Source organism: Limulus polyphemus, unplaced genomic scaffold (assembly GCF_000517525.1).
Source record: "Limulus polyphemus unplaced genomic scaffold, Limulus_polyphemus-2.1.2 Scaffold2409, whole genome shotgun sequence".
NCBI lineage: Eukaryota > Metazoa > Arthropoda > Merostomata > Xiphosura > Limulidae > Limulus > Limulus polyphemus.
In genome coordinates, this window is record NW_013668019.1 from 70,959 (window position 1) to 95,647 (window position 24,689).

General features: G+C 33.1%; 1 protein-coding gene across 3 annotated transcripts in view; it reads left to right on the top strand.

Annotated features, from left to right (window-relative positions):
* Window positions 1-24,215, top strand: part of LOC106466878 (E3 ubiquitin-protein ligase rnf213-alpha-like) — a 94,617-nt gene extending 70,402 nt beyond the window's left edge. For 2 of the 3 annotated variants that reach the window (XM_022394945.1, XM_022394948.1), the window contains exons 19-24: window positions 3,465-3,703; window positions 5,579-5,726; window positions 6,313-6,396; window positions 12,877-13,078; window positions 14,452-14,526; window positions 20,696-20,881. In XM_022394945.1, the coding sequence (XP_022250653.1) occupies window positions 3,465-3,671 (207 nt within the window). In that variant the 3' untranslated portion in view covers window positions 3,672-3,703; window positions 5,579-5,726; window positions 6,313-6,396; ... (1 more) ...; window positions 14,452-14,526; window positions 20,696-20,881. Of the gene's footprint in view, window positions 1-3,464; window positions 3,704-5,578; window positions 5,727-6,312; window positions 6,401-11,589; window positions 11,594-12,876; window positions 13,079-14,451; window positions 14,527-20,695; window positions 20,882-24,204 lie in introns of those variants that run through there. The other variant, XM_022394946.1, reaches the window with a different exon arrangement.
* Window positions 24,216-24,689: the final 474 nt, after the last annotated feature.

Here is a 24,689-nt window from a genome sequence, read left to right on the forward strand (position 1 = left end):
AGTTGGAGAGAGAGAGGATGAGTGTTCATAATTCCAGACTGGATGAGTTCTGTTTCCTCAGGTTGTGTATGCCATATAGGATTCTGTCATTCCGAGTTTGGGGTGTTGCCTTTTGGACTTTTTCAGGTTGAGGAGAAGGTTTGTCCACTTTGGTGTTGCTTACCTTTTTGTTATGATTCTGGTGGCTCGAAATGTATCACTCTATAGCTACAGGTCTGCATCCATTCCTCCTATATCTGGGATCTTTGCCATGCCTATTTGCTTTCAGATTTGGTCTTGGGGTGTTCCCAACTCCTTGGAATCCCAGGTTTAGGCTGCTTGTTCACCTACAATCTTCTATTGTTTCCTCGATTTTCTGACTCATTGTTCCAAGGGTCCCCCTGTCTTCCACTCATCCTCAGAAGTTACATTGGGCTATCCCGCTTCCATTCCTCGTTCTCTTTCTTCTGTTCAACACATTTTCCCCCACATGGCTAGCCATTGTGACTCTTATTTGGAATTGATCCTGGGCCCTGATCCTGTAGGTGCTCACCTCTCCCACTTTACCTTCCTGTCTTCTTCCTTCTCCAGTGACCCTGGGGTTCTGCACCTTCTTTTTCATTGTTTTTCTCTCTCTTTTCATATTCCACCTAGTGACCCTGGGGTTCTGCACCTTCTTTTTAATTGTTTTTCTCTCTATTTTTCATACTCCACCTTTTATTTCTCCTTTGTCTCTTCCAACTAATCCTCTGCATCTTCATCATCTTCAGGACATGGTATCTTCATTGTTGGTGGCAGAAACTATAGAATCTCTTGCTCACCCCACTCAGGACTTTTATTCCTGCTTTTTTGTCACTCCCATGAAGTCGCAGGTTTGGCACCCTGTTATCAACTTGTCATCTCTGAATCACTTTCTCATTCTTCCTCGATTCTGGATGGATGACTTTCCCGGTCTGAACTTATCTGTGATAGACATTTCAAATGCCTTCCATCACAATTCCATTTTTCCTGTGTCCCATCATTCCTTTGGTTTGGCCTCAGTGGTCATGTCTTTCAGTTATGTGCCCTTCCCTTCTGTCTATATCTGGCCCCTTTGCTCAGTGCATGCATCTTTTTCATCTTAATTTCCATCATTAAATGGTTGTTTGGCTTCTCCTGGCCCCATCTCAACAGAAATTGGCAATTACTACTTCCACTCTTCTCTGGAAAGTCTCTCACTTAGGCTGACTGGTCTAACTTTCAAAGGCCATTTTTGACTCCTACTCTGTTTCTTTTCCATCTGGGGGATTTTCTTAACTCCTGCACAGGGAATACTTAACCCTTTGCCCTGCACTGCATATTCATGCCATGAATTTGTTGGTATCCAGGACACTTCTCTCTCACCTTTAGGGACTCTTGCATCTTTATGAGCCTTTATTCATCTTGTTTGTGCATAGAATGAGCTTTAGGGATCATTGGAACATTTCCTGTGATCTCTTATCTGCCCTTGTGTCTCTACATCTCTCTGTCGTGGTGGCTTGATTGCTCCAACAAAATCTGGGGTTTATCACTTTCCCCCTCAGCCTAACTTGTATCTTTACACCAATGCCTCTATCTCAGCACCATCATTCTCTCTCTGAAGTCTGGTCTCCAGAGAATCATTCTGTGTATATCAATTTTCTGGAGATGACTATAACCTATTGGGCTTGCCACCTTCTTTAGTTGTGGTTTTCTGGTCATCTTGTAATGATCCATTTGGACAACTCTATAGTCGTTAATTCAATCAGTTGCCAGAGAAGCACCCAGTCTTGGGACCTGTGCTTTTTTTCTCTAGACTTCCTTTCTTGGGCCTGTGATTATCATATTCAACTTATGGCATGCCATGTCCCTGAGGATTGTATCTGGTTATGGATTGTTTATCTAATCCTGATAGAATTCATCCAGTGGGTGGTCTTTAACTCCTACAGTCTTCTATTACATTTGTTCCCATTTTGGAACACTCCGGATTGATGCTTTTGCAGCTCTCAGTTTGGAGGTCTCTCCTCACTCAACCTCAGTCATTCATTTTTTACTAAAGGGTGTTGCATTTTTGTGTTCACATCTAGGACTTGTCTGGTCCCTTTCTGACATGAAATTTTCCTGCAGTGTAGTCCAATTCTCTCTCACTCTTCATTTTTCTATTTTTGCCCTCTATCAATGTACCAAGGTTGCCTATCATTTATGGAACTTCTACCACTCTCTTCAACCAGATTTTCCTACTCCTTCACATCTTACTTCCTTCTTTACCTAGTTTTTCATCTAGGGTCTGTCTGTTTTGACCAGTCCAAGTTATTTTAGAACATTTTAAACAATCTTATTATCTTTTGTCAGGCATTAATCCCTTCTGCTTTCCCCCCTCCCCCTCATCTGCTCCTTCTCGCCTACTGGGACCTTTGTATGGTCCTGCTTTTACATGCCCCTCCTTTGAGCTATTGGTTTCCTAGTATAATTTGACTCTCAGGATGTATTTTATTCTCTTTGCTTTTGGTTATTGTTGTTCAGACATTCATATTCTCACACACACTATCATAGGGATTGGTTAATGTTGTTTCCAGTTCACTACTTTCTTCCAAAGATTTGGGCTGCCTGGAAGGGAGATCAGATGTTTTTCGTATCCTGTAAGGACTGTCTGTTGTTGTCTCTTTCGATTTGCCCCTTTTCATGACAACTGCTGTCTTCTATTTTTATCATGACAGGCCTCCTCCTCTCTGGACGTGTTCCCTTCAACTTTAACTGGTTTTGTCGAGTTTGATCATTAGAATTTTTATGTCTCTTCTCACCAGTTTCAGCATGACACAGCCTCTCTTTTTCTTGTCGCCAGCCTTTGGAGGAGATCTTATGATGTTATATGGACTACACCTAACACATTTGTTTCCATTACTTACATCATTGAGTGGGTAGGTTCATGTGCTTCTTGGTTTCTTGCTTCCCTCCAGTCTACCCGGAGGCTCTAATGAAGTGATTTTTGCCTGTTGTGTTTTTCAGTCATCTCCATGGCATTCTTACACTTCATAGCACCAAAGAATATAGACTAATAACATGCAAAAAATAGACTAATTCCCTTGCCTCTCAAAAGTTTTCTGGTTTTTTAACTATGCGACAAGAGTCATTACAAATTCATCCAAGCTAGTCGTTAACTTTCTCATGGGAATAATGTTGGTACTCTGAGTGAAATTTACATTTAACCAGTCAGAACATAAGTTATATAATACGTCATTTGATAGATGAAAACCTTGACTTTCTGTAGGTTATAGGTAATATATAATTAAATGTAAGACAGAACTATTAACAAATTCTGAAAGAGAGGATGTGACAGGTAGGTAGAAGGACAGTTACACACAAGGTAATAGCTCTTAGTAGTGCAGAGATCTATCTATCTGACGTGCATTCTGAGGTAAGAAACATATTAACACTTATCTAACTTATCTAATCTTCATTTATTTATTATTATTATTTTATTTTTTCAGTATTGTAACACATACCATAAAGATTCTAAGCAGAGGTTACTCACTGATGAAAGGGTCAGCACTAACCATCTTTTTCAAATAATATACAAAGCCCAAAATGTGATTCCCATTTTTCACAGCCTTGTCAAATTCCTGCTTTGTGGCACTATCGCAAGCAGATTACTGAAGACGAACTTCGTTCCCAGCTTGAACAACAGCAAAGGATAGATTTATTGCTTTTATCTTTATTCTTTCAACAGGTATTTGTCTTTCTTTCTTTCTCTCTCTCTCTCTTTTTCAGTCACACTGACATTTACAATGCACTGCAGTTCAGGATTGTTAAAACTGTTGCAATAGATAGTGCCTGTCAGGTTTTGTACGATCAAATTTTTTACATTTGGTGTTTGTGATTTGTTTGTGATACATTTTAAGTATAAACAAACAGCAACACAATATGCTTGATTTAAAATATGTTATAAACAATCAAATGTATATACTAATGTTCATCACTTTGTTGGTTACCACAATTGTATCCAGAGCTTTAAATAATTGTATCTTTTTCTCCTAAAATTAAACACAAGCTGGTTCAGTTACTTTAGAATATAATTGTCAAATTGAATTTTTTTTTCTACTCTCTTATTACAGTACAGTGTGTGATAATTTCATTTTAAAAATTTCTACTACATACACTTTATCACTAAACTCATGATCATGCAGTCTAGAGTAGAACTCAATAATGATTTTCTGTGCCTCTTTATATTCCAACAGAAGTCTAGAACATTTTATAGCACACTATTGTAAACAGTCACTAATTTATAACAATTGAACTGCACAACATAGGATTTGTAAACTGTTTTGTAAACAAACTTCCCATGAAAAATTGCTTCTAAAAATAACTAAATATGACATCTGTACTATATAAACTAACTAACTTGTAACTTTCCCATTAAAATTAAACTGAAACAGTCGTGTATATCTAACAATAAGCCCCTCTTCAAGAAAAATATTTACAGTATTTTTTTACTATATACAAAGACTTCTCAGTACATGCTCACAGTCCACTTATACAGTCTGCACCACCATTTACAATCCCCTTGATGGCCTCAATGTGGAACCAGTAGTTCTGGAGGTACAGTACAATGCCCAGCTTATGATCCTCTCACTGTTAATTTTGCACCTCTGGATGTATGCAAGGTGTTGATGATCCATCCAGATGATGAACTCTTTCCCGTAGAGGTAGTTCTGGAACTTCTGGATGGAAATCTGATGAACAAACACTCTTGTTCAATTACAGAGTAGTTTTTCTCACTACTGAACAGCTTTTTAGTAATGTACATTATAGGAAACACTTTGTCTTCATGTTCTTCACACTGTTGTTTACCATAATTGTATCCAGAGCTTTAAATACTTGTCTCTTTTTTGTTCAAGTCCACATAGGCTGGCTTGGTTAGTTTAGAACACAAGTGACAAGAAAATTATTATTCTCTACTCTGTTATTACAATAGTCTGTGATCATTTCACTTTAAAATTCACTACTATATACTCTTTATTGTTAAACTCATGATCACACAGTCTAGAACTAGAACTCTATAATGATTTTTCTGTGGATATTTATACCGTGATAGAAGTCTAGAACATTTCATGCAATACTAGATATTCTGATGCAATAATACTCAATTAAACCAATGAGAAACTCAGAAAGTTCTAACAACATGACCCAATGATCTTACTACTGTAAACAATTGATAATTAATAACAATTGGACTACACAAAGTATGATTATAAACAGTTATGTAAATAAACAGACCATAAAGTATTGCTTCTAAAAATAACTAAATATGACGTTTGAGCTATATAAACTATCTAAATCGTAATGCTCACATTAAACTGAAACAGTCGTGTACATATAACAGTGCCAGTGAATGAAACCAGTTAGAAAATATTTTTTTAAACTTTTCTTTAAATTAATATGTATAAACTTGTCATTAATAATAATATTTAAAGTTTTTGTAGAGTTTTATCTTAAAATTATTGTTTTTTAAAGTATAAAGTCATTATATATATCTAAAAAGTTATTGAATTTTTGTAGAGGTATATTGGACCAAGTATAACCTTAAGTTGTCTATTTTGTGTAGGTTAGTCAACTGCAGCTAGTGCAGTATCTTCCTGATCTTGTGCTTCTTCAGTCTCTGTTGGTTCAGAAGTTTCAGCGATGCCTTGACGTCACTTATGCTCATAACATAAGCATAAAAGAATTTCTTAATAATATGAAAGAAAAGAAAGGTAGCTTCAATTCATCTTACCTCAACAAGTTGTGACAATTCTATATATCAGTTTGTGATATGTTACCAAGTTCATGTATTTTGTTACCCTAAATAAATAATGCTTTAAATGTTTGTGTACAGAACCAGTTGTAATATATTGTTAAGGTTTCCTGAAAGTGAAAGTTTTCCATGTAGATATATCTATAATTAATAAAAGAAATAAAGGCTGTTTAGTCTAACACTTCAGTGATCTTAAATAAAACAGATATCTATTTGTAATTAATGCATGTTGCTTAACACCTAGGGCAGGGGTCAGCAACCTGCGGCTCTCTGGCTATCTCCTGTGTCCACCAAGGGGAATCAAACCCCTGATTTTAGTGTTCTAAATCTGAAGACTTACTGCTTTAAGTTAGACTTTTATGGCATATTGTGGCTCTCAAAATGTTTTGGTCTTAGACAAAAACAAGAAAATGGATGTTCTTTGAAGGATTGCCGACCCCTGACACCCTTACAACATGAACCAGTACAGGTGTTTTTCTTGTCTTTCAGAAAAGCATTATACCATTGAAGTTGTTGTTTAATATTTGTCTTGTAATTTTCTACAGACCCAATGTTTCATCAATTCCAACAGTTGGTCAAGGTTGCTGTGAATACCTGGAACTCTGCACGTTCATATATTTCAAATTATGGTCAGTTAAATGTTATCAAGTATGATCTAGCACTTAGTGAGTTTAATAAGTTTCTTCTATTATAAAAGGACTGTTATGCCATAGAAATTGCAACTTTCAATGCACTCTAGCTTTTAATTTTTACTGTTTTTATCTGTTGACTAGATATTATATATTTCTCTTTTTTTATTTTAGGAAGTACTTGTTTAAGGATGTATCATATTCAGAAGGTCAAGACTAGTGTAAAATCTCATAATAAACCTTTCATTTCTAATCATAGCATACTACAGAATCATTTTATGTTATTTTCTTAGTGTTAATGCAGAAGTAATATATAGAAAAACTGACACTATAGTTATGTTTTTAAAGTTGATAGTGTAAACCATTTGCTGTCAAAGCCATAGTATGGACTGAATTCACATTTGACATTTACATGTATATGTATGTATATATATATAAAATAATAATAATTTTATTCAAGATATTACAGTACTTTTGTATCAGTTTACATTAAGATAATTCAGTACAGTAAAAATTTCTATTACAAATATAGGTGTACTGTATCAGCTTAACATATGCAGTTATTGAAACATTTATGTATTGCAGTCTTTCAATTTGTGTAACATCTCAATTTATGATTAAACAGTTTAACACAATCATAACAGACCTTGACCTTAGCTTTTGAAACCATTAACACATTTGAGGACAGCTACTGGCAATATTATTATTCTTCTCTAAAATTAACTATAACTCTGTCATAATTAATTTTTTCATGTATTAAATGTTAATATAAATTATATGGATAAATCTTCTGTGTTAAATTTTCTCTTCAAATAAGTTTGAATATCAAAAATAAATACAAATGTATATGTGTTTTTATTTTTAATTATTCCACAAAAATTAGAAATGTTCAGTTTATAGTACTAACTTTTTATGCTCAGAAATTTGAAATGTAAATAATAAAAATGTGTGTATTAAACATTTATTGGTACTTGACAGTTAGAATATCTGCAAATCTGCCTTCCAAAACGTATTCTGGTATTTGTTTCTAGTGCTTAAGTTCTACTAACCAGTACTTTGCTAGTATTGCTTTCAAACCCTGAATAACCTTCAACTTATAATATGGAATAAATGTGTCTTATATAAGACACATTTGCCCAGAATTAACATAACATGTGGAAAAAAGGTTATTTGGTTTTTCAAGGTTATTCTTGCACACCCACCTTTTATTTTCAGGAAATCATTGATTCCCATCATAAGCTTCTGGCTGCTGAAAGAGATCATTCTATAAACTAATCACCCTGTTAGAAGAGATAAAACTGTCTCAACAGCTGGAACCTACCTAGCCTTTTTTTTTCTTCTAAATATGAAGTTTGTCCTGTTTGCTTCAGAATATCAAAGAAATCAAAAGCCTTTTCAGATTAATCTCTCTTTGGATAATCTTGTAAACTCCAATAAATTCATCTATTACCTTCTTTTCTCTAGAAGAAAATAAGTAGAGTGATTTTAATCTGTCTATGTAAGATAACTCTTTCATCCCCAGAATCATTCTACCTGCATGTTAGCCCTCCTCTGAACCCTTTTCCAATGATTCAATATCTTAGATAATGAGACCAAAACTATTGATAGTATTTCAAATGAGGCCAAACTAGTGATTCATATTGAAAATAGATAATTACTTCTTTTGACTTACAATCAATATATCTAAGTAAAACCTAAAATTTTATTAGCTTTACTACTAGTAACAGAGCACTACCTCAGTGACTAGATTGAGTATTTTATCCATCATTATCCTAGTGAAGATTTTTTTCTACTTAAGCTATTGAGTAAGTTCTAACTGTATTAAGTGTGAGATCCAATTTATGATTACCCAAATGCATTACCTTGCACTACCTAAAATTAACACTTTCCCAAAGGGCTTGTGTATTTTACACAAAATTACTCTGTGAATGTGTAGCTCAAGTTACCATACTAAATGACATGTATGGCAGGATTATTAGTTAAACATGGTTCAAAGAGCAACAGAACAATAAGATTTAAGTATAAACAGATGTAGACTGTTATGAACTTTAAGCTATTTAGGCTAGATATTTGTAGTTTCCTGTTAAAATTTGCAATCATTCTAGAAAGGAAAAAATGGGTAATTTAGATTTATTTCCTAATTATTTATGGTGATTGCAAGGTAGGTGAAATTGACCGACTGTGTATAGACCTACAATAGAGAAAATAACAGTTAAAATATAAAGTTTTAATGAAAAAAACGTTTGATATTTATCTTAGAGGTCTTGGAAATTGCACAAATAAAATTTGGAAAATTTCAAATAAGAAAGGTAGTTTTAATTTCCACATGATCATCACTACACTTGGAGCAGTCAATACTCTGACTCCCTATATTCAAGGACAAATCTTTAGTAAAAATATTAATCTAAAAATCTGATTTTTTGTGTACAAAAGACTTGTAATGCTTACTGAAAGCTTGCCAGATTTTGTTAGGATACACAAAATGTATTAAAAGTTAGATTATAGAAACTGTAATAGATACCTTGTAGTTACAAGGCTGGTCACATCGACAGAACCCATACAGAGAGAGTTAATATCTACATGATTCAGGTGAATTTCAGCATATCACATAAACTGTGTAGTGTCAGGAATACTGCCAATATCTTTTCTTGTGAAAACATAAGATAACATATAAAAGCTCAACCATCTCATAACTTTTAATAAAAACCTTGTATTCAGCATCCTTTAAAGATCCAATACTCATTTTTAACATTTTGCTTACCTTTAACATCATCATTCTGCTGCTTCTCCTATGCCCTTTATGAGTTTTTTTTTATAGTTTTGTAAATCTTCCATCATATTTGCCAATTTACTTAAACTTATGGCATTTGTACTTGATTTTTCTTCTCTATTTCTAAGCCAGTTAGGTTTGATCTTCCCTGTTATCATTTTTATCTTTTTTAGGAACATGCATATCTTGAATTCAAAGCAACTTATTTTAAAATATTTCTCACATCGCCTTTAACTTCTTATTCCCATTTGCTAATGATAAGGCTTGTCCCACAGCCTCAGAATTTCATTTCTTTTTATCTCAACATCCACAGAATTCATGAAGAGACATAATTATACAATGTTCACTCTTCCGTTCCAAATATTCCTCTTTTTCAATTATTACAGCATTATCCTCATTAGGGATTAACATTTAATCTAGTACTACTAAAACAATACTTATCCTCACCAAATAACAGTATAATCTGCAACTAATTTTTTGTCACAGAACTTAAAAATAGTCTATTCATTACTCTCAACAGCTCCCTCTACAAGTTGATAGAATTAGCTCCAAGATATTCTTTTACTTACAGTAAATAGTATAGTTTAAATAATGTGCACTTTAGCTTAAACTTATATAATTGCATTGTTGAACACAATAAAAACCTTAAAATTTGAAACTAAAGAAACTAAATAACTGTTGTTCAAATATGACATATGTTACTGTAAATGATGAAGTTGATATATTTTAAACAATACCTCTTTATTCAGGTGTAGTTCATGTTCATATTAAATAAATTAAAATACTTATGTAAGTAGATAAGTATCTGCCTCTACTGAACATATTAATTTATATAGTAAATAATGAAATGAGTGAGATACAATGCTGACAAATGAACAGTATCAAACTTCCATTCAACAACATGGCTTTATATACTGTGTCTATTGATAGTGATGCAAATTTATGTTATTATTAGATGAGTTTATTATTTTTCTACTATGGACTCTTGTACCACAGTCCACTAGACATTGCAAGTGGTGGATCAAATAAATATACTATGATGGATTCTTATACACTGGAACTAAGTTTCTCAGATGATGTTAAAATTTTTTTTATAATGAACATAAAGGAGGGAGAAAAAAAACATTTGTCACAGAATTATTCACACGTCATATGCTAATTACGGACATGTGGACAGTGAAACCTACCTGAACCTAATGGTAAAAACTAATGACAATGATGAGATTAAGTGTGATTAAAATAGTTCTTCTAATAAGTGGCAAAATAAACATGACACAACTGACACAAAGTCAGTTGAAGCACAACAAAACCTACTGGCCCATAGGCCTTCTTTCATTGTTGGATTATCTTTTACAAGTAATATTGAAAGAATTTAAATTGCTTTATTTTATTTATTGGTGAATATACAGTAATATAAATGATTATGGAAAGAATGAATGAAATGGGTATGAAATGCAAATATTATGGGATTGCTCCCACTATGCTGTATAAAAACGAATTGCAACACAGAACTGTGACTGGTTGTCATTCAACCAATCAGACAATTATACACCAGCATAATGCCTATATAAAAGTACAGGCCAGGCAGTCACAATATTCCCACCAGTAATGTAGTAAATGCATTCATGGGTGCTAGGGCAGAAATGCCACATGATAAATCCATAAAAATTCATGGATTATTTGGTAGTAGTCAGCATAACTTTGCACCATTCGACTGTAAGTGGCAATAAGAAAATCAGTAACAGCTGTTGCTTTACGACCTGCACCTTGGCGACAAGGTAGGATTGAAGCAAGAGGACTACCTAAAGTGAGAGGTTTATGAGCATCTTCCTGAGAGATTGTTATTCCACCTGAAAAATTAAAAGGTATCTTTCTTAAATTCTATGTTAATGACATGTAAGGCTTAAGAACTAAACATTTTTTCATATTAATTTTTATTTCTGAACATTCTACTACTTAATATTAAAATAAAGAGGCAATGTGTAAACATTACTGTTTTTATCAATTCTTATAAAATATCTCTATTTTTTATGTCTGTCTTAAATCACATAAGTTACTTAAATAGAATTGATAATAATTACAATACACATACTTAATGTAGTTCACATCAAAACTAGTTTTTCATGCAATTGATGATATAAATAGCACCTTGACCACTACTATGTCTGTCATATTCCAGCTGGCTTGATGAGCCCTGGTATTGAGCACAAGGCCTTGACAATGTTAGGTATGGAAGATGTAGTGTGTTTGATATATTGTATACTAGTTTTTTCTTTCACTCATAAGTTCTTAAAATTACTAATGTAGTTTTCTTTCATTGATGCTGTGGTTGCTTGTCTTTCTCTGGGAACAAGAAAACTAGCTTGCTGGTTTGCCTATTCTTCCAGTTGATTGTAAAAGTTAATTCAAGTGAAAACAATAAGAATAGTATATATTTAGTGTTAAAATAAATAATACTGCATTATTAATTCTATTCTAATTCTGGTTTGTTAATTACTTAGACAAAACTGATAATAATTGCAGTTAATCTAGTCCACACCATAACAGTTGTTGTTTTCACAAGTTATGAAATAAATAGTGCCTAAATTACTATTATGTCTATTGTATCACAGCTGACTGATGAACCCTAATATTGGACAAAAGGTCTCATAAGTTCTAGATATGGCAAATACAGTGTAGTTGACATTATTATTACATTTTCTTCTTTTCTTTCACTCACAGTTTCTTAGAATTAAGTTATTCATCATGAGGATTAATGGTATGTGGTGGAGTTTCTGTCACACATACTTAAATGTGTAATATCAACACACATGGTTGGACATTTCTAAAAGTACGATAATGAAGGTGTTTTATTAGAACCCAAGCCAGGATGTCACATTTATTCTGTATGTTTTTTATCACATATTATTTTACATAGTTTGGTTTTAATTATCACTATGAAAGGTAGATGATAGATAAAGAGAAATTTGATTATAAGTCTAGTTATATAATTTGCAATAAAAACTTTTGTCTCCTCTTCAGCATATGTTCAGTTAGTATCTTTTGTTCTAATGTTGCTTAAAACCTCTTTAATCCACATGGTACATACTTATATGTTGTTGAAAAATGCAAATGCAAATTGGTCATAAATTGTTTCTTAAAACAACCAATAGAAGCATCATATTTTGCATATTGCCAGCTTTTAGTGGGTGTACACCAATAAAACATACTTGTTTGACTTTAGTAGTAGCATGGAAGTACTGTTTATCAGTGGACTCTTACAGTCAATACATTATCTTTATGCTAATGACTGGACCAAAGTGTGGTGCAGTCATTAGTATACAAGACATTGGATGTGAGATGTCATGGGTTATATCTGATTGCCATAAGAAAACTATATTCCTAATTCTGGGATCATGAATGCCTGAAAAGAGTAATGGTGAAGTTCCACTATTCTGCCTTATAAGAGTATCCCAAGAGTTGGTAGTGGGTGGTTGACTATTTACTTTCCCTCTAGTCATTGCTTTAAAATTAGGGATGGCTAGCACAGATAGCTCTCGTGTAACTTTGTGCAAAATTCAACAAAACAAAATTTATTTGTTGCTCCAAAATTTCTCAGTTGGAAGTTTGTGTTTGTTTTTATGATAACAAATTCAGTACATTTTATTTTAAAGATTCCTTCATCTCATCTTTAAATGCATTTCATATAACAAATTTCTTCTTTTCCACAGCACCCAAGTATCTCCCCTTAAGTTGTTTCCATCACATTTAATATCACCACAACCTGCGGCCATTAAGCAGATGATTCTATTACATTGCCAGTACGTTACAGAAGTAGGACAGGAAACAAAGCCTGAATTTGACTTTCCAGGACTTCAACGTTACCTTGTGGATCAATGGATAAAAGGCCAACCCATGATCAAAAGAACAGAAGTAAGTTTGTATTATATTTCTACAAGTCACATATGAAAGATGTAAAGAAGTATGATCATAATGATAAATGTTCTTAACAATACAATAATCGTCAAATAATCAGAGTAATAATTACATATTGGAGATGTCATCTTTGACAGTACATTCAAACCAAGTAGCACTTCACCGTCTCCGATTGGCTAAAATATTAATTATTATAAGATAAGATTTTGATCCTAGAGAGTTAATAGTTGAAACTAGCAATTCCTTCATCTAATAAGGGACATAAGCATATAGAAAAAAGTAATGTTTATTAACTGCATAAATAGACAGCTTAATTGAGTATTTATAACCAGCACCAGTGTAAAATACTGCTATAAAGTTATGTTGAACGGTGGTTGACATTAGTTTATAAATTATGTTACATATAGCTGCTTGTGTAAAATTCAGAAAAAGTGGGTGAAACAGGAAGATGCCACACCAAAGAAAATAGAAATTATTTACACAAGATGCTTTCCAAAACATGCTGAGATAGGACATAGCTAGGATAATAATCCAAAGATGAAAATCACATAAAAAACTGCAGACAGAAAAGACTAATAGAGTTCAAGAGCTTCATGAGAACTACAGAGATAATATACCAAAATATTGAAATGTACATAGATATGTCTTCCTAAAGAAGAAAGTTGACAGTAGTCTTGTAGATTAATGGAAGCTGAGTAATTTACAGTCAATATCAATTGTCCTTTTTTCACTGTGGCAGAAAATAACCTGAATCTTACTTTCAATATTCACCCATCACTATTAAAGAACATTGACAACAGTCCATAATGTTCATACTAGGTATAAAATAGTTGGTCTTATATTAAGCCTTAACTATATTATGATTACAGTGAGACATGAAACATAATTTTGGGAACAACAAATGTGAAAACTTGAAATTTTGTAAAGTTTGAGCAATAAAATTGTATGTCATCAATTGAGCATTTTCCTGTTCACAGTATTCTACAATTTCTAAACTCAAAGACAGCACTGTAAACTAAGGTTGTACTACTGGTTAGAGTTTACATTTGGTTTCAATAAAACGTTGAAAATAAGTTGTGGAAAAGAGCCACCAAAATTTACAAATATACAGAAGCTGAATAACAACAACCAGGTATAGTTTAGTTAAAAACTTGGTGAAACTACCACTCAGTGTAGAGAAGATTGTGTTGTTGTCATTCTCTACAAACATTACTAAAATCCTGCAAAAGAACACTCAGGTAATATCTTAAGCCAAATTAAAGCTTAATTATATTATTTCTGTAATTCCTTTTGTTTTTTTGTCACAAGATTTGAGTTATAAACAAATATGACCAAAGTTTACCAAGTATATAAAATCAAAACTATTTCAGATTCCTCATCTGTTGTTCTGAGAAGAAAATAGTGTCATACAATCTTTTCAACAATTGAGAAAGAAAATACCACAAGTAAGTATACGTATTGTATATCTGCTTGAAGCTATGATAAATTGGAGTAAATATTACAAAATAACTATATTGTAGAAAAAGTCATCATTAGCATTTCATTTAGGCTTTGTATGTTGTACACCACAGGTTTTTACTGTAGTAGTGTAGTAGACTTGGGTTCTGTCTATTTATTTATTGCCTACCAGTGGCAGAGCGGTATGTCTGCGGACTTACAATGCTAGAAACTGGGTTTCGATACCTGTGGTGGGTAGAGCACAGATAGCCCATTGTGTAGCTTTGTACTTAATTACAAACAAACAAACCATTTATATATATATATATAAATGGACAGAAGCCAAGTCTACTACATTTCTGTTACCAATGTTTTCTCTAAACTGCCCAGCAATCTGGCACGTACCAGAAAAACATTGAGAAAAACAAGCCACTCACAAATTAGTCAGTTGCTAATAGTTTTATGTAGAAGACATAGGTCTACTATTTGAATAGTGCCATGTCCAAATGTCACGCAGAAGCTCAGTATAAAAAAGTGTTGTTTAGCTTTTAAAGAGGAATGATTTTTGGAAATTATGGAAACTGAAACTACTTCTGGACAGAAAAGTTGGGATCAGCAGAATTTGTAGTCCTCACAGTAAAAAGAAAAATAAGAGTAAACATTGACCATTACCATTTTTGTTAAAATATAGTATAATTCATGATAGTTGGGGTATTACTTGAATATTTTTTTTTTAAATTTTTACCTTAATATTGCATGCATCATTATCCAAAGTAATGTTTATATTTTCAAAACATTTTCAAGTGATACAGACTATGCTGTGTAACACTACATGAATATCCTGACAATATACTTATCTAATTTTACTTTGTTTCAATGAAATGTGTATGATGTTGGATAATAAATGAACTCTAAATCTAAATGTTTTAGCATACTAATAAACAAATTTGTCTCATTAATTTATTCAGTTTTTAATTTAATTTTTTATAGCCAGAGTTTTTCACTGAACTGCAAGGTTTAAAGCTTTATCAGTTTAATGTTCATACTTTGACCCTTCACAATTTTGAACGTTAGTGCCTTCGGGTTCTTACATTATTAGTTTGTTTTTTTAATCTTCAAAATTTTTTAATTAATCAGTACCAAAAAAGAGAATAAATATGAAAAGCAAGTAAAAACTAGACGTAAGAATAATAAAATTATTATTGTACCTACTTATCCATATACATTTCAAATATTTTGTTTGTCCAGAGGTTAACATCTATATTTACAAAAGTGTTATTTATGAACAGTGTCATAATACTGTTACAGGTACTGGTCTCATCTACAGTGGAATAAACACTAACTAACATTAAACTCCTTCTGTGAAATAATAGTGGAGATATGTTGATTTAAGTTAGCTTATGTCACATCTCTTTTTCAAAGGAAGTAATAAAAAATTGTCCCAGTAATTATATGCCTTTTATTCTTACATCAGTTGTGAGAAAAGTTTGGAAAGTCTGTTAAAAGATGCTTTGCAAAGTCATTTAACAAAGTTTAGAATTTTTATTGGATAATCAACATGATTTCATTAAGGAAAAATCTTGCCTTACAAATATTTTGGCTTTCTTTGAAAAGGTTACTACTTATGAAAGTGAGGATAAGGGTGTATATTTCGTGTATCTGGATTTTCAGAAAGCATTTGATAAGGTTCCGCATAAAGGGCTTGTAAAAAATATCTATTTAGGTGTAGAGGATGAGTTAGCTAATTGGATAGAAGAGTGGGTGGATGGAAGAAAGCAGAGAGTTGTTATAAATGGAGTTCAGTCAAACTGTATTAATGTCACAAGTGGTGTACTTCAGGAGTCAGTCTTAGGAGCTTTGCTCTTTTTGATTTACATCAATGACATAGATGAAGGGATAGTCAATAAATTACTTAAATTTGAAGATGATATTAAAGGTTTGGGTGTTGCTAGCTGTGAAGAGGATGCTGCTCATTTACAAAAGGATTTAGATCATTTAGTGAGTTGGGCAAATAAATGGCAGATGGGTTTTAACTATAATAAATGCAAGATAATGCATGTGGGTTATCATAAATTGAATTATAAGTATAATTTGGATGGGAATAACCTTAACAGTGTCATGAATGAATGGGTTCTTGGTGCAATGGTTGATCAATCTCTTAAGCTATCCAAGCAATATGCTGTTGCTAGTGGCAGAGAAAATAGGTATTTAGGTTGTATATACAGAAATGTTGAATAGAAGTCTAAATAAGTTATAATTTCATTGTATAGGTTACTGGTTAGGCCACATTTGGAGTATTGTGTTTAGTCTTGAGCTTCTTACTTTAGGAAGGACATTGAATTGTTGGAAAGGGTTTAGAAGAGGGTTACTAGAATGATTCCTGGGATGGAGGGGTTGTCATATGAGGAGATATTAAGATCTTTGAAATTGTTTTCTCATGAAAAAAGAAGAGTTAGAGGGGACTGCTTGAGATGTTTAAGATTGTAAAGGGAATTGGTAACATTGATGCATCATTCTTTTTCCATACTTAATGGTGAGAGTTGTAGGTCTAAGTGACACAAATATAAATTTTGACAAGGTAGGAGTCATCTTCAGCTAAGACAATTATATTTTTCTAACAGGATGGTTGCCCTATGGAATGCCTTCAGATGTTGTGACAGTAGTAAATTTAAGTGAGTTTAAGATAAAACTTGATAACTATACGATTAATAAGTGTTGGCTTTAAGATTTTTATTTTATTTATTTGATAGTTTTAGTTTAATTTAAAGGATGAGACAACTGAGATGGACCAGTAGGTCCCTTGTTGTCCCTAAACATTATGTTATGTTATGATGTATACTGTATTGGTGTGTCTTGATGTAAATACTTTGATGTTTCATTTAGATGAACAAAATTAATTTATTCAACTTACTGTGGAGTATAAAATCATTAATTATTTACTTTTCTTAGGTATTCTAGGTATTATTATACAAGTGTAGTTTGTAAAAACGCTCATCATGATAGTTTGTTGAATTTCAAGTCACATGAACTGAAGTCAGTAAACAGGTCATTGTTTAGTTAACTGTCTAAACTCAGTTTCTCCAGTACTACAGAGTGGAAGAGTATTAGAAGATTGGAAGTTAACTAATGTGAGTCCAATATTTAAAGGAGATGATAAACATTGTCCAAGCAATTATAGGCCAGTTAGTCTTACATCAGTAGTTGGAAAAGTTTTGGAGAGTGTGATTAAAGATACATTGCAGACACTTAAAGCAATAATCTATGAGTGTTGGGGAAATGTTATTAAATTGGATAGCAAATTGGCTAGATGGTAGAAAGTAGAGAGTAGTAATAAATGGAATTAGATGTAACAGGATCACAGTTACAAGGTCAGTGTACCTCAGGGCTCTGTGCTGGGTCCTCTGCTGTTTGTGATTTATATTAATGATATTGACTCTGGAATGACTAACAAACCATTGAAGTTTACAGATGACATTAAGACTTTTGGGGTGGCTAACCATATATATCAAAGATGCTGCAGACTTACAGGGAGATTTAGATCATTTGATGCATTAGGTCAGTACGTGGCAGATGATGTTTAACTATCCAAGATATAAGGTGATACATGTAGATTTTCACAATTCAAATGGGAATACATTAAATACTATGGGTGAAGAAAAAGATCTTGGTTTTATGATCGAAAAATAACTTAAGTCATCTAAACAATATATTGTAGCTAGTAATAGGGCTAATAGGATTTGGGGTAGCATCTATAAAAATATTGAATACAAGACAAGGGATATTGTTGTTTCACTATATAGATCATTTGTAAGGCCTCATTTAGAGGCCTTTGTACAGTTTTGCCCTTCCTCAAGAAGGACATAGAATTATTGGAGAAGATTCAGAGAAGAGCCACTAGGATGATATCTTGAAGGTATCATGATACTTATGAGGAGACTAAAATCTCTAAATTTGTTTTCTCTGGAGAGGAGAAGGATCAGAGAGGATTTGATTGGGGTGATTAAGATTATTAAGGGTATTGATAATATAGATCCACCAAATTTTTTTGTGTTTAGCAGTGAAAACAATGGGACAAGGTGGTCGTAGGTTCAAATTTTGGCAACATAGAAGTCGTCTGCAGTTTAGACAGTATTACTTTTCAAACCGGGTGGTTGGCCTTTGGAATGAGCTGCCTTCAAGGGTGGTGGAGGCAGAACATTTAACTGAGTTTAAGAAAAGATTGGATGAATACATGAGTAGTAAAGGGTGGTTATAGTTGGGAGCTGGAAGGGACATTCTTGACGGGCTAATATGCTCCTTTTTGTCTCTTTAAAATTTTATGAATTTACAGGAAAAGCAAAATATAATCATACAAGGCATGTTTTATAAAACAGTGGGTGCAGTTATCATTTTCAAGAATATTTTTTTCACACTCAGACTCTTTAAAAAAGAGTAAAAGGAATGGCTATGTAACTATTTCATGCATCCAGGATGCTAATAAGAATTTTTAGTTCTATTAGCATTAATGCATCATTATTATTATTAATCGTGTAATTCCTTCCAAAGATATTGGACAACACCAAACACTATTAACTGAAAAACTGTAGTTTACCAAATGACAGGTATATGGATGAAAATGGTTAATGTTTGTGTTATTGAACACACAAACAAAAATAAAAAGTTAAACTTGTAAGATCCTAAGTTATGTTCTGGTTGTATACATGTTTATTAAACAGGCCACCGTGTTTGTTCGAATCATAGTAATATCATATATACTTATCATAATTTTAGATAGTGTAGTTTTATAAAGGTTACTATTATGCTGGGTTAAAGTTGTATATTCATTGTGCTATAGGGTGACAAACTCTTGCTCCAACACATAAACCCAAACTGTCTTGTTAACTTGGCAATTCAACATAAGTGATGTCACTGTCTCAATTAGATGGGCCAGTGATAGCTGGCAATTTTTGGAATGTTACATAGTTGTAAATTTTAGTGTTTTTAATAAAGTTAGACTAATTTTGTTCGCTGCTAAAGTAAAGTGTCAACATTTTTTTATTTCTGTGTTAATTGTTTTAACTGGAATAAATAGTATTCCTACAGCATATTTTTAGATAATGTCCAGGCTTAGTTCAAACTTCAAAATCATGCCTTATATTTTGGGGCTATGAGTGTGCTGTAACAGTGATGAACAATCTCACTTTTTAGTCAGACAAGAGTTGGCAGTAGATGCTGTAGATTAGCAGCTTTCCCTCTGTTCTATCAGTTCAAATTTAGGAACATCTATGTACAATTATTATTTTGTGTAGGTTTCACACAAAATACCAAACAAACCTTTAAATGACTTCATCAAGTGAGTAACATGCATTATTTTTGAATGAAAACTAGTTTTTATTGGTCAGACAATTTTGACTACTGTACTGTACAGGTTGGTAATATCTTTAATTAAATTTTAAAGTTTTTCTCAATATATATGTATGTATGTATGTGTTTATTAATTTTGTAAGTATTGTATATTTTTTTGTTTATCTTACAAGTCCTACATTGGCTCAGCAGTAAGTCTGAAGGCTCATAACACTAGAAAAAAGGTTGTGGTGTAGCTTTATGCTTAAGAACAAACAAAAGAAGAAACTAGTTTTATCGAACATAGTTTATCTAATAATAAAACACAGATGCCTTTAACACCTATAGTTAATTATCCTTAGATTTTTTGAATGCTAATTTTTATTCCAAATTTAATTTTAAATGAAGAATATTAAACAATGATAACATCTGATTAGAAAAGGTTTAATATAGGGCTACTTACAGGTCATGTTTTTGTAATGGCATATGTGTATACATATATATTCTCTGTCAGAAATTCCTGATATTTATGTTATTTTAAATTCAATATCATTTACTTTTATAAAATTATGAAACAGTTATTTCTATATTACAAAATAAATGGTGATCAAATTAGGCTGTTTTAAATGTACTGATACTGAAATGTATGGAAAATGATTCAGTCACCTATGGTGACATTATGAAAGTAATACTTTCTTTTCTTATTAACTCATTGTCTCATAATTAGGACGAATATAAACATTTGTAACAAATTTATGTAATGTATCATTATTTAGTGGAAAATGAGATAATGATTTCTGATTTAATATGTAGTAGTACATGCAACAGTTTTGTATAAGCTCATTCTATCTGTAGACAACTATGCCATCAACTCTTCAAAACAACATAACTGAGGAACTTGGCCTTAAATTGGCAGATGTCTGTGACTTTCTAGAGCTTATAGATGTTGCAATAAAATTCCTTTCTGTTACTGGAGGTGATACAGAAGGTTCTTTAGAAAAGTTCCTATTTGATGACCTGCATTATCAGTGCAGGGTTAGTCTGAAGGTTTGTATAATATTTTATCAGTTGCAAGTGTTTTCATTAAATAAATATTTTATATTGTTATTATAACAGGTTTAAAATTATTGTAAGGTAATTATTCATTGAGACTTTATACATAACAACTGCACATTTAATGCAAGTGTAGTAAGCTAAAAGAATGTGCTAAGTAATGATAATACCTAACAGTAGATTTGCAATATTAATTGTAGTGGTTAGTAAATTAACAGTTTCAAGATATGGTAAAATTATTGTAAGGTAATTATTCAGATGGTAACATTGAGACTTTATACATAACAACTGCACATTTAATGCAAGTGTAGTAAGCTAAAAGAATGTGCTAAGTAATGATAATACCTAACAGTAGATTTGCAATATTAATTGTAGTGGTTAGTAAATTAACAGTTTCAAGATATGGTAAAAGCCCACATAAAAGTAGCAGTTTTAAGTAGGATTTTCTATAAGAAAGATAACTAGTTATTATAATCAACCCAAAATTAAGGTTAGAATTGATTTTCGTAAACAAGACGATTGTTTATTGCCATAATTTACACAGTGACTTTTTGCTATATTTCTAAACAGAAAGTGAAGTTCCAAAGCATACTTAACTCCACTGACACTAGAACTATTTCTCGATCTCCAGGATTTCCACTCTTTGCCCATCTAAGCATTGAAAAAACTTGCTCCAGTTTTTTATACTCCACTTGAATGCCCTTGGCAACTTTTAATTTGCAAAATTCACCACAAACTTCAGTGCATCCTCTATCTAGGTACTGTATATAAGCACCTTATTCATATGATATAATCACTTTTTCTTGACAAAGCATTCGGCATGGGTTTCTATAAACAGAAGTGTTGTGATTATTCACAATTTATGTTGCAACTTTGAACATGGTTGTCGTTACTATGGTTATATCTTCATTTATATTTATAAATTACTTTAACAAACAAAAAAAAACATACTGACGGATATGAATTCCCGAGTTAATGTTTCTGCTATGAAGGCCAACCAGACCTCTTTCACCTCTGCTATGTGGTGTTTTGTCAATGGCCAGGGGAGGGGTCATTCTCAGTCAAAGCTGTCCATAAAATGATCCGTTGCGAGATGGAGACATATATGCAGACCGAGGGTGTCTCTCAGGGGTGTTCTGAGGCAGCTTTTGCAAATGACCTGGGAACAGCTGGGGAAAATTTAGACTCGCTTTTTCTGGCTCCCTTTACTAGGCCAGCCTCAACAGAGGGTCATCTTGATCAGCCACTTCCAGCCCCTTTTCTTCAGTTGGTTACTCGGGTTTGTGAGGTTTTGTGGGTCTCTCCTATTGCATTTGACTTACTCCTTTCTTGTTAACAGAAAGGATGGCAAGTGACTACTTGGTTTTTCCTCCTTTTCCTGATATTGCTGTTCATGATGGGAGATTTGCCATTCAGTTATACGATGGGATAGCTATGCCTTGTCCCTCACATTTATCAGAACAGCATGATTTTCAATGGATAGACCCCTTTTTGGAACCTGTGATCACTTTAAACACATCACAGTTTTCTCGGATTCGTCTTACACTCACAACTGTCCTGAGGTATTTATCTTCAACCCAACTTTTGTTGGAAGCATATCAACATTCCCCTCAGCCCATTTAGGGATTTTGCTGACATCTACCTCAGTCAGATTGTCTTCTTCAGTTTTTTCTCTGGTTTCCTGGCTGGTTTGTTGTTGGGATTTATTGGGTAAAGATGCTTTGTTAGAAAGTGTTTGTATACAGCCTTCTGCCCTCACAAAGTTATGGGAAGCTCCTTTCCTCCATCCCAAGTTGTTTGCTGAAGTTCCAGAGACATTAGAATCACGAATTTATTCAACTTGTTTACATTCTTCTTTATCGTCATTAGCTTCTTGCCTTTCTGGCACCAATTTGGGAGTGTCAGCTCCTAGTGTTTCCTGATCCCCTCCTTCAGTTTCCAGGTCTATTGGTTCCCATATTAGAGTCCTTCCATATTCTCAAGGATCTTCAGGTTGGGTGGACTGTCGACAAAGGCGTTGGTGACTATCCCATGGGTAGGGGAGCAGTGGGAGCACGATTACATCACTTTCTGGGCATCTGGAGTTCTTTCACCAGAGATCCATGGGTACTCCATGTTCTGGCTTCAGGGTTGGTCATTCAGTTTACATCACCTTCACCATTATCTGCACAACCTGTTGCCTTTTCACTTCCAACAGGTCCACAGTGAGTGGAACTTTGTTCCCAGGCCATAAGAGAGTCATTAGTCAAAAGGGCAGTAGAGAGGGTCGATCCCATTCTTCCAGGATTTTATTCCTGTTTATTCATTGTACCCAAGAATACAGGAGATAGGCATCCAATCATCAATCTGTATCGACTCAACCAATTTTTAGATCCTCCTCGCTTTAACTGTAATCTTTTCTCAACCTATGTGAAGACATGGTGCAGGCTGGTATGTTGACTACTTCTAATACTTTTCTATCTCATTACTTATGTGATCTGGCAGTTTCCTCTTCTGAGTGTTTTCGACCACCCCCTATATCTACTTTGCCCACATCTGTTAGACACTATCAAAATCCAAGCTACAACAAGTTCAACATGTAAGAATCATTAAACCTTTCAAATATGGATTTTAAAACACAAATTGTACATAATTAGTTAAGATATTAATGTAAAACTTAAATGCAATCTGTCTACCAAACTAATACACATAAGGCACGAAACTTGCCAACCACTATGTACCCCTCAAGAGAACGATGTACTAAGTTTCTTTTCTATCTCATAGTACGAATACATACACTAGTAATGTTTCTTCAGCTATTAAGTAAATAGCAAAAAATCTGCTCTTTCTATTGGTTATAAGCATACCTTTCAACTTCAAACTGTTGCTTACCAACACAGCTTCTACTTTGCAAGTGGGCATGGCTGACTTTAAACTTAGAAAATTATGGAAAGTTACCAGACAGTAATAAAATACATCTCTTCGCAATACTTTGACAGTCTGAACTAACAGTCTATATTAGCTACTCACAGTTTCTTGTATAAGAACTTCTAAAAGTTTTGAATTGTAACTGTGGGTGGATCACGTGACAGAAAAAAAACTGCAGTTTTAGTTGCTGTTTTAGATGTTTTTGTTTAAAATTAAGGAATAAAACAGATAATATAAAACTTTAAATTCTAATATACTTCATAATAATAATTTCATTAAAATGCATTTATAGTAAATTGGTTTAATTAAATTTTGAATGTAACTCAGTAACATGCACAGAAGGTGGTTAACGGTGTTTAAAAATGGGGTCATTGCTATAGAGTTAATCTATCCTTATATGACAGACAATCTTTCAATTCCAGGTATTATCCTAGTATAGCTTTCCTCTGAACCCTTTCCAACAATTCAATATCCTTTCTAAAGTAAGGATCCAAAGACTGAACAGTACTCTAGATGTGGCCTAACCAATGACCTATACAGTGACATTATACCCTCTTTAGGCATTTATTCAGTTTTTCTGAAGTTACAACCTAAAATTGTTTTTGCCTTGCCACTAGCAACAGCACACTGCTTATAAGTCTTAAGAGTATGATCAACCAAAACATCAACATCCTTTTCTTCCATAACACTGCTAAAATTATTTCCATCAAAATTATAATTCAAATTGTGATATCCCACATGCATTAACCTGAATTTGTTATAATTGAAAGCCATCTGCCATTTATTCTCTTAACTCACCAAATAATACAAATCCATTTGTAAAGCAGCAGCATCCTACTTCGCAGCCATCAACACCTAAAACTTTAATATCATCAGTAAATTCAAATAA